Source organism: Vollenhovia emeryi, unplaced genomic scaffold (genome assembly GCF_000949405.1).
Source record: "Vollenhovia emeryi isolate VEMERY1.0 unplaced genomic scaffold, V.emery_V1.0 DF939244.1, whole genome shotgun sequence".
Classification (NCBI taxonomy): domain Eukaryota; kingdom Metazoa; phylum Arthropoda; class Insecta; order Hymenoptera; family Formicidae; genus Vollenhovia; species Vollenhovia emeryi.
The window spans coordinates 402854-414306 of NW_011967122.1; the positions used below are offsets into that span (position 1 = coordinate 402854).

The 11453-nt window shown below is 38.9% G+C and overlaps 2 protein-coding genes across 4 annotated transcripts; both read left to right on the forward strand.

The window, feature by feature from the left end:
- Nucleotides 1-110: 110 nt before the first annotated feature.
- On the forward strand, nt 111-3694 carry LOC105560033 (WW domain-binding protein 11). The gene is made up of 7 exons (XM_012008775.1): nt 111-620; nt 735-860; nt 940-1037; nt 1151-1322; nt 2207-2460; nt 2525-3059; nt 3203-3694. The coding sequence occupies exons 1-7, from the start codon at nt 557-559 to the stop codon at nt 3634-3636; spliced, it is 1683 nt and encodes a 560-aa protein (XP_011864165.1). The 5' UTR covers nt 111-556; the 3' UTR covers nt 3637-3694.
- Nucleotides 3695-4706: 1012 nt separating this feature from the next.
- On the forward strand, nt 4707-11371 carry LOC105560036 (putative uncharacterized protein DDB_G0271606). Of its 3 annotated transcripts, none has more exons than XM_012008779.1 (6): nt 4707-4999; nt 5427-5497; nt 7840-8476; nt 9157-9326; nt 9452-9995; nt 10073-11371. In XM_012008779.1, the coding sequence occupies exons 1-6, from the start codon at nt 4957-4959 to the stop codon at nt 10180-10182; spliced, it is 1575 nt and encodes a 524-aa protein (XP_011864169.1). In that variant the 5' UTR covers nt 4707-4956; the 3' UTR covers nt 10183-11371. The 3 variants fall into 3 exon arrangements, with proteins under 3 accessions (XP_011864169.1, XP_011864171.1, XP_011864170.1); XM_012008781.1 differs by having other exon boundaries at nt 7942-8476; XM_012008780.1 differs by lacking the exon at nt 4707-4999 and adding an exon at nt 7252-7453 and having other exon boundaries at nt 5426-5497.
- The last annotated feature ends 82 nt before the right edge of the window (nt 11372-11453 follow it).

The following is an 11453-nucleotide window of genomic DNA, read 5'->3' on the forward strand; positions in this document are numbered from 1 at the left end:
TTTCTGTCGGAGCAGAATGTTCGTGTACGTTTCTTCTTCGAATGATTTCGAGAATCGGGGCCCCAGTTCGCCAGTACAATAGAAACCGAGCTTATGAATAACCGTTGCCGACCGATTAGGCACCGCTGTGACTATTTTACGAACGCAGCTGAATATCTTTTCCCCACTACCATCAATCGGTACTAACGTGTTTACTTAAATAACTCGAGCACGAATTCGGAGCGATATTTCCTTAAGTTGCCACGATAAAGGCACTCGAGACTGATTTTATTGACATAAATCTGACGATTTTGTTATAGGATCAAATGAGAGCCTGATCTTTTCGTACGCTTTTGGTGAAGCGACTCGTAGCGATGCGTTCCGTAACTGCCTGCAATCTGCGGGATAAAGCGGTATCCGACCCGCTTCGCCTGTTAGTTTTCTAATCAAGGGAGCACACTGGGCGCTGCTCCCCTCGAGTCGAGGGGACGTAAATAAGATTGAAATTTTGCGGACGTATTAATCGAGCCGCGGTGTCACTGCGACCGTCACGAAAAGTAGAGCAATTCTGTGAAAAATGGGGCGCCGTTCGATCAACACCACGAAAAGTGGGAAATACATGAATCCCACTGATCAAGCACGTAAGTAGCCGAGAACCTAACCCAGCGTTTGACCAAAGAATATTTTCAAGGAAGCACAATCTTGAGTTGAGATACCGCGGGGTATTGTTTCATTGTTATTTTTCTTAATTTCAGGAAAGGAAGCGCGCAAGAAGGAATTGAAAAAGAACAAAAAGCAACGGCAATTGGTAAGAGCGGCCGTTTTGAAAGGCAAAGATCCAGCGCAGATCATCGAAGAGATGGAAAAGATTGATCAGATGGGTTAGAAATTGTTGAATTTTGTAGAACTTGGCGTGTGTGACGTACCTTTGTGCATTCTGTTCTATTCTTTTATTTTTAGAGTACAACGTGATGCAGCCGCCCCCCTTGAACGAGAAGGTGTTGAAAGACAAGCGGAAGAAACTTAAGGAAACTTTAGACCGTGTCTTAAAAATGTATGTAAGTATGTGAGTAGTAAATTTTCCACGATTAAGTATTGGTAAGCTTGCGAAGGGATTGACATTGGCATTTCAATCGCGGTGTAATCAGCGCGCCGTCTCTTTACCTTTTAGGCGAAGGACGATCAAGAAAAGTGGGCGGAGCTGAAGGAGCAATTGATACAGTATGAGCGTAGAAGGATAGACTTGGTTTCCTACTTCGAAGCTGTACGGCACGCGCAGCAAGTGCAGGTGGACGAAATACCGCTGCCGTCGGCTGCCAATGACATATCCAGGATGTACCCAGGTGAGTACATACGTGGCCCGTAAACATATAATTATGCAACTAATGTACAATGGCGTGCAAGAGTTTTCGACCAGTAGTAATTTTTGCCACCATTTTTACAAGTGAAAGGTAAAGGTCAATAGCAAGTTTCGCTCATTTTTGAGACCTCGAATTTCAAACTTTCTTTCGTGGCAAATAGGTTCCGGAGATACAAGGAGGTAAAGGTGATGATTTCCTGTCAGGCTGCATTGCACAAGGATGAATGCGTGGCTGAAGTTCGTGTGATATTGAGGGTATTTTCTGTTGAATGGATCTTCTACAATTCGTTATTCATAGAACGAACGATCAACTATTCACCGCTGTTATTTATGAGGGGTGCTTTATAAAGCACCCTGAAAATATGTTCCCTATTAATCACTGATCTCCGGAACCGTGCCTATGCCCATCTTAAAGTTTCTCTGGGTTTAATTTCCCGTCGTGTAGTACTATTTGGCATTTTAAAAGTTTGAAATTCGTGGTCTCAAAAATGGGCGAAAAAAACAGGTCTCTTTGCCACTCTTTAAATTATTGAGCTACCTTTATCTTGCTCGAACCTAAGTAATAATTTGGCGTTCTCGTTTCCATTTGATGTATCCATTTGATGATCATAAAGGTCTCTGAACTATGACTTTATTTGAAAAGTAAATTTGTTTGCACTTTTATAGATGGCAACTGACACAAAAACGTTGATCTACGTGATAGAAATTATACTTGGCGCGAGACACTACCGTGCCTCTTGATATTTTATTCGACAAACATTAATATTTATAAATAACTGAAAGTAGGATTAGTCGCTGGCCGGAAACTTCAGCACGTTGCTGTGTGTTTTGTTATAATGTTTTTATATGATAGAAATTTCCCCGCAGGTTCTTTAACGTCACAGATTCCCTTGCCAGACATGCCACAGCCACCCGCGCATATATATCCGCCTCACCCTCATTATATATCACAACACCATACTATAATGAATATTCCTGTACCACCGAGTATCTTGAAAAAGACTAGCGCGTATGCGACCTCCCCATCTATGCCTACGTTGGCGCCGAATAAAGAGCCGCCTGGTGTGCCGCCTTTCCCACCTCCGGAACTGTCCAGCGACGACGAAGACACGGTTGAAAATGTACGTGCGAATCGTTATCTCGGCTGTAAAGTAAATATTTTTTTAATGTTGATAAAATCGACAGGTAAAAGATCCACCAGCGAAATCGAGAACAATACGATTCGCCGACGACAAGGAGGACAAACAAGAGTTGGAGAGCAAGGAAAAAGACGCGGAAAAGGAGAAGGACAGAGATATGGCAAAAGTCAAACCGACCACGTTGCAGCAGAAAATGTTGGCAATGGCGGGGCAGGATATCGATCAGTTCATGCGAGAGATGGAAGTCGTCCATAAGAAGAGGGAGACCGAGCGCGCTCAAGATCTGAACGCGCGACTGTCGCTGCTCGAGACGGAGAACGAGGCCAATGCTAAGTCTAGCAATAATAAATCTAGTAGCAAAGGGGAGGACGAGGAGATAGAACCGCCTGGAGCATCGGAGCATCTCGCTGGTCACGGGCAGCACACGTCTCATCCCCACGCCCAGCACGCGCAGCAACACGGCGCGATGCCGCCGATGGGCATGCCGCCTCCGCCTCTGCTTTACAGACCACCTCCACCGCCGTTGCATCTCAGAATGCCACCGCCGCCGCCACCTCGTATCGGACTACGATTACCACCTGGTGATATATTGAAATTCTTTCTTGCATTTTACTCAAACTGTGACGTCTGTAACTTTCCAATAGAAATGGACTTGAGTTCCAGTCACAATACCTACTTATTTACGAACGAAAAAAAAATAACATAAGGATCGAATCACTTTCAGGTCCACCACCTGGAATGCCGAGGATACTGAGACCCGGGCCCCCGAGTATACCTAGAATGCCACTGCCGCAAATGCAGATGTCGAATATGTCGAATATAGCAAATCCTCAAATACAGCCGCAGTCTGGAACTGCTGCGCCGCCCAAGACACCTAACGTGCTTTCCGCCGCACCGCAGCTGATCAACAGAAAGGACAAGGATGGGAAAAGTACCACCACTATCGAAGCGAAACCACAAATTAGGAATCTGGCTGCTGACGTTACGAGATTTTTACCAACGTCTTTGCGCGTGAAGAGAGATGATAAAAAGAAATCCAGTAATGTCTCCAGGATTACAGAAAGGTTACCGGAAGCGCAGCCGCTCAGAACGACGCAACCTAAGACGAAGGATGATGCGTATATGCAATTTATGCAAGAAATGGAAGGATTACTATGAGCTTAGAAAAGTGTATGCTTTACTTAACTGAAATCAATATATGAATTTTATACAATGATGGACATGACATTTCTGTTATTTAGTGTCATCTGAATAATGTCTCTATATCTTTATATGATGAAAATAAGACACGCAAAGTTCTAATCAAAGAGCTCGAAGAATATAACGAATTGTACATTAAAATCGTCAAGATTTATAAACGATTAACGTTAATGTATCAATATTTAATTTATTATCTGTTTTGAATTTAATTTTTTATTTTTCTTAATAAAAATGCAAAAATCTTTATTATTATAATTCAGTCTACAAATAAATGTATGTTTAATAATATCTCTTTCTAAATAACGCTTTTTATTTCAAATTTTTTTCACTGTTAGAGTGCAATCAAAATTTTGACGGTTTCCTTTTACTTTTTGTATGATGTGAAAAATAAAATTCTAAATTATAATAGAATTATACATATTGAAGTATCCATAAACAATACTTTCAATTCCATATTTGTAAAACATTATTTGTAGCGGTTTAAGAACGTAACTAAGCCTTTACAAGAGATTTTAGGCCTTGACAGGGAACTCAAAACAAATGTTCTGTTTTACGTATACAAATTTTGTTTACATTGTTGCAATACTTCATTGTCCATGAAATAACAATTGTACAATGTGCGATTCAAGTCGTAAATTTACAAAGATTATTTACAAGATTTGATCAAAGGGCTTCGGAATCAATAGAGAACGTGCAAATGGACATTCTGTTTTATGTATACAAATTCGTTTACATTTTATTGTAGTCTTTTATCGTGCGATCCAATGAACTAACGACACGCATGTTGCGCGATTTAAGTCGTAAGATTAATTTATAACTTGCCACAATATGCGAATTATGCTGACCCGTACCTTTTAACGATAAAGTCGTTGTCGTTACGTCGTCGCGCAGCTTTTTACAACATATTATACCTGCGCGACGATAATACAACAACGACGCTGTTGTTTCGAAGAGTCGCGGCACGGCCCGGCTCTCGTATATGCCGCGCGACAGAGAACCAACATGGCGGACCAGCCACTTCCGATAGTCCAAAAGCCGGGCGTCATTTCCCCTTCCTACATGACACAGTAGCCGGAGCAAGCCGGAGTGCGGCGAGCATGAAGTGACGGTTAAATTATCCACGGCACATAGGACCGACGGCGTCGGAAACTGGACTGGCTGTATAAGTTGAACCTCACGTCGCCGACCGAATTTGGAGTCTCGGTAGTTAGGGACCGACAACCGACAACGACGACAGCGATAGCTCTCCGCTGGACTTAGGCGCTTGTCGCATCCAACATGTACACGCGAAGCAGGCAACAGAACCAGAGCTACAACAACGGTGAGATTTTTTTCCCCTTTTCTGCCGCGCGTCATAAGAGTTCCCGGGTTCGCGTCGCGTCGACGGCGACAACGTCGGCGACAACGCCGATGGATGAAAGTGATCTCTCTCGCGATGGGGGGTGAAAAAATCAATACCCGCGTATACGCCGGCTAGCGCGGCGAGATGGCGGCCGTCCGCCTGAATTTTCGCATTGCAGCGCTCGCGAGAACATGGCGCGACGTCAGAACATGCTCGTTGAACGTGCGACCTGCGGTCGCGACGTTGACGCCGATATCCCGACGGGGAATTCTCTCGTCTTCCCCCCTCCCCCCTCTCTCTCTCTCCCCCTCCCCCCCTCTCTCTCTCTTCACCAGGAAAACGAGCTGAATGATACTCTCCCACATGCCGCTCGCAATCGTTGTTAAAAAGTAATTCGGTGTTGCAGGACGGAATCCAAACAATCCCCAAGGCCAGAGCCAAGGCCAAGGACAAGGACAAGGATCTTACACGATACCTGTAAGCGCTTCCTCTCTTCTCTGTCTCTTTTTCTCTTGTTCTTTTCTTTTACTGTCGAATAATTTATGTAATGATATCTGTGACTATATTTTCACTTATTTCGACACGCAATCGTTTAGGGCGAGATAGATTTATTAATGCGATGATTTGGACTTAGAGTTATTTTGCCGCGCAAGCACAGCTGTCGCTTTTTAAAAAGAAAATGGTTACGCTACTTTCATAAAGTTATTTCTAGTTATATGTACATTGGAGCAAAAGCTTGGACCAACGGTTTTAAGAATCACGGAAATAGATAATTTGTATTTAAAGATTACGTTACTCCATCTTTTATAAATCTTATATTTTATAAAAAGTCCGTTATATTTTTCTTCAAGAGTATATGTATAAAAATTAGCATTAATTGTATCGACGAAAGGAGAGTTTGCTTATTGTCACCAGTAATGATTAAAAATTGAGACGTGAAACTTACAGTCAACCCAACTGGCTAATTATTTCATTAGTTTATTACACAACGTTTTGACCCTATTCTTTTGGGTCCTTTTCGAGTGATACTGCAAATCAACAACAACGCAGTTATGAAATAATGTAGATTAATAAGTAAAAAGGATTTAGTTAAAAAGTTAAAAGTTAAGTAACGCACCTAAGTCAGTCACCTAAGTGATCACGAGTTCAACTGGTCGGAACCAAGAATTTTACATAGCGAGCGCCTTAGAAGCGAAAGAGAAATCGCCGAAATACTTTTTATCAAGAAGACCGATAACACGTTAAATTTACAAACAGACACCGAAAACTTCAATGTAAATTACGAGTGTGTATTCAAAACTGTTTAGTTCGCAATATCACCTTGTATTGTTCTTAAGACACGATTAACAAATTAGTTCGAGCCCAGCTACCACAGTGCTCACACTTATACATATATTTTATAACTCAACTCTGTCTTATTCGACGACGATGACTGACTAGGTGCGTTACTCAACTTTTAACTTTTTAACTAATCCTTTTTACTTATTAACCCACATTATTTCGTAACTGCGTTGTTGTTGATTTGCAGTATCACTCGAAAAGGACCCAAAGAATAGGGTCGATACGTTGTGTAATGAACTAATTAAATAACTAGCCAGTTGGGTTGGCTATAAGTTTCCCGTCTTAATTGTATCATTGTGAAAGAGAAGTTAAGAAATAGCAAATATTCATAAACTGTTAAGTCTATTTATATAATTGCTTGTATCAAATATACATTTCTTATTTCGTAAAAATCTAAACAACTTTACGTGTTACAATTCCACGCAGATAAACGTAGAGGACAGATGACAAAATTTATTTAGGATAGCCGGGAAAACTAATTTGTTTAAATAACATTCGCCCACTTGACGAGATATTTATTTGTTGTGTCGCAAGATCGTCACTTTACCTTTTTTTTGTGTACTATATATTTTATTCTTACGACATATTAAGAGAGACGTACTTTTTACATCACAGCAGAAACTATCCAGCCACAAGTTTACCTGTGTCAAAATAAAAATCTATATTTGATATGAACTTCAACTTCTTTTCCGAGAAATAAGGAAAACTAGATACGTCGTGCCATCGCGCGAGCGTTTTCGAGCATTGACTTGAAAGTATTTTATTGCAATTTGAAGAATACGATAACGTGCTTGTTTTTATACGTAATTTAAATTCCATACGCTGTCGACAAGATTTCCACTTGCATGTACTAATTAGTGGTCCCTACTGTCCCCTTCCCTGCAACGCAGGTACTAGTAGCTATACAAAAATACCGAGGAGGTGCATTCGATCAAAGACTAGGTCGTCGGTTACCCACATAGCATACCTTACCGTAGGCCGTTTTCTTGGTAATTCGTGCTGAACTCGTGCCTAAGCGAATCACACTCGTAGAAATGCTACGTTATCATGAGCATTCTACCCGCAGCATCAAATACTTCATACTACATTTCAGTAAGAGGTCACATAGATTCTTTAATTTACGATATTTACAAAAAAAGAGTCCACAGTATAATTTTGTAGCATATTAACGTTAGAGTTTAATATTTTACCGATCTCTTTTTACCCTTTAATACGTATACCAATTTGACGATGAGAAGCATAGTCTGAAATTTTCTTTTCATAGACTTCTGTCAAGGGATACTTTACCGTTAGTATATTTTTAATTTCACTTAAGCTCAGTCATGAGTAAAGAGACGCTGGCCACAGTAAAGGTAACATGGTTGGTATGAGCTATGGGGGTAGCGTTTAATTATTCTAACATACGATACTAGACCTTGGTGGGGTAGCACAACCGTAGAGGTTCCTTGTGTAGCGGCGACCCACCCTATGTTTTACAGTATAATACACAAGGAAGTTACCAAGCATCGCAATCCACGCCCATTCAACAAAGCAATTATAAACAAGACAACGTACAAAACTCACAAGGATTCAAATCACAGCAGCAACAGCAGCAACAGCAACAGCAGCAGCAGCAGCAGCAGCAGCCGCCGCCAGCGCAAATGCCGGCAGCCGCGTCGGCACGACCTGTACCGACTGTAGCACCTACGCAGCTGAAACAGCTTCAGCAAAAGCCCCAACAACAATTACAGCAGCAGCAACAGCAAGGGCAGCAGCCAAAGTTGCAATTACAACAGCTACAAGTGCAGCCGCAGCAGCAACAGCAAAAACTACAACTACTGCAGCAGCAGCAGATTAGCCAGCACGTCATGCAACAGCAACTGCAACAACAGTCGCAGCAACAGGCTCCAAATCCGCAGCGATTGAAGCCGATCTTGAAACAGAGTACACCAATTGCACAGCCGGCTACGGCCGTTGCACAAACTCCACCTGTGACTCCTCAATCTTGTATGCCTCCTGCAGCATCTTCTCCAAGCTCCGTTAATAATAATTCTGATATTATGGATGAAAAGAACGAAAACATGGATGTTGATTTGCAAGATGTCCAACCAAGGTGGCGAAGAAAGATACCTGGATGTAAGTACTTCTAAATTAAAGAGAGATTATAGGAACGTACTATTTTAGTGTGCATCCCTGTAATCTCTTTAGGATTTTAATTTCAATATTTCGAACAATCTGAATAATATTAAGTTATATAACGAAGACATGCCCTATTATAATGTTCTAATGCAATTAATTACAGCCAGTTTTAATTCTGTATTTTGATCACCTTTTCGACATTATTATAATGTTAAAAAGATCTTGCAAGGCATAAGTACACATAAATAAATCAAAGAATTTGTAATTAAAAAAAAGAGAATTGTAGCAGTATATTATTTGTATAATATGAGATTGACGCTGCAAAATCGTAAGACTAACAATAAGAACTAATTTACAAGTAATCTGAAATTCTATGCGCGTGCCCCGTATGGCGTATGGTCACTGGTTGAATATATCCGGTACGCATAGAATTGCAGATTACTCGTAAGTTAGTTCTTACGATAACAAGTTATGAGTCTTAAGAATCCTTTTCTTTTTATGATGACATTTCACTGCGCAAATTTGAAGATTCAGGAGCATATTCTTGGCTCAATTACATATTGTTGAGGATAGACTCTCCTGTAATCAATGTGAATTTCTTTACTGACGTGTAAAATAAATTCTAATTATTCATATTGTGTTATATGTACATTACACTAATGTAACTATTTTTGTAGTTAAAGTAAATAAAAGATTAAAGCGCCTTCGTATGAACCAACGTCTGCGGAAAACTTTACAACCGAAAAATGCAATCATGGTATTAAATGAGATGAAAGCTGGAGTCCAATTTACATTCCCGGAAACACAGGGACCCATGTCAAACTCACTCTATCTCGTTCATGCTGAAGTAATTATTTTATGGCTTTAATTAAAATTTTACAATTCTTACAATATATATACATGTGTTATTTAATGTGTAATATGCTATATCAGATCTTATCTTCAAATTACTTTATTAACATTCACTTATAGCTTGATGGTAAAACTTACGTTGGACAAGGATTATCTAAACCGCTTGCTCGCCAAAATGCAGCTGAAAATGCTTTAAAGGCTTTGCTACTTGAAAAAATGACGGCGGCATCTATGAAAGCACGTATTGATGCCGAATCAGATGGACAAACTGTTAATCCACCTATAGATGGAATAAAAGAAGAAAGTAATGACGATAGCATCGCTATGGACACGAGTACTTCTGAAGATGAGATACCATGGAGTTCATTGGCCAGTTTTGCACTTTACAAACTTTTTCTTGAATGGCATAATCAGGGAACATCAGTTCCAGTCCCGCGACCTGGTTTACCAACTACAAAAGGAATCAAGAAAGAGAGTCCTACTGGTGTTAAACTTCCCGCTCAAAAGGAACTTCCACCTAATCCTACGAATATACATCCAGTTATGTTGCTGAATCAAATGAGGCCTGGGTTAACATACGTAGAGCTCAACCGTGTTGGTAACCCACCGAATACAATGTTCACTCTGGCTGTTGACATTGGTGGGGTCGAATATTCAGGAACAGGTATGTATACATGTTCTACGGATTATTATGAAAGATTTTCGCTATTATTAATATAAACAATAATTTTTATCTTTCAGCTAAAAACAAGAAAGATGCCAAGAAAGCGGCAGCTAAAGCAGCACTATTGGCATTATACGACCTGGCGTATCCTGAGGATGACAAGCCAAATTTACTGGCAATTGGTTAAAATAAATAGCTTGTTTAACATGATCGAGTCAAAATATACACATATTTTTTAAATTTCATTTTTGTTCACAAAATATTGTATTAAACTGATTTTCGTGATTTGCTTACACTGCTATTATGATTTACCTAGGTTGAGTTTTTCTTCTTTTTGCCTAATTGCATTTTGCCTTGATATTACGTAATAAATGTACGATTGTTAGCACATGTCAAAATATAAATACAGATTGAGTCACACAATTTAAATAAATTAATAATACCTAATTTCTTGTGATGTTATTTTCTCTGCATATAATTTTGTTTCTTAACAAAATTATTTTCGACAAATTATGATATAAGAAAAATTAAAGTATATTAATCCTTAATATATTTTATATATACATAATTCTTATAACATAGGTGTATACAGGGTACATAATTTCTTATTGGCCAACCGCAAAGTGATAATAGATTGGATCAAAATCACCGGAAAGGAAAGTGTACCATTTGTAAAATTCGTATGAGTTATTGAATAATAAACAAAATCATCAAAGCGAATGAACGCATGATAAACGGATAAGCCAAATTATGCAAACATGCAAAATTGGTTATTTATATCTCCTACTGTCCGATAGCGAGAGGTGCAGTCACACGTCGAAAAGTGAGAGACGATTACATAACTTGATTGGTCAATAAGAAATTAGATACCATGTATAATAATTAATATGATACTTTAAAGTACTTTAAAAAATTGCGTTTGACATAAATTAATGAATTTGGAGGACAAAAAGTACTATAACAAGTTTGGTATTAAGTCATTTAACTTTCTCTTCTATATCACTTTTTTTAATCATTAGTCATGCAAATACGATAATGCTCGTCAGTAAAACGAGAAACAAAAATATCTATTAGAATTATAATTTATTGTTATGTATTTAAAATGTTCTTTGGTGAACATATTTTGATATAATTTTATTTAAAATTTAAACAAAGTATTTCACCCGAAATTATTTACGTCACAATAGCAAAGTGTACTTCACAATATAATAAGCAAATAACCGAACTATAATTTTTATTATAATCATATGTTGATCACTGCAATAATAATGGTTATATAAACCATTGTATTACATAGTGTTAAATATACTGTTAAGAACACAGTATTGTAATGAATGTATTGAATATTATGTATTCAATAAAATATCTTAGCTTTACAAACAGCAATATTCATTTTTGTACATATTTTATGATGCTTTGAGAAATACTTAATTATGTTTAAATGAACATTATAATTGC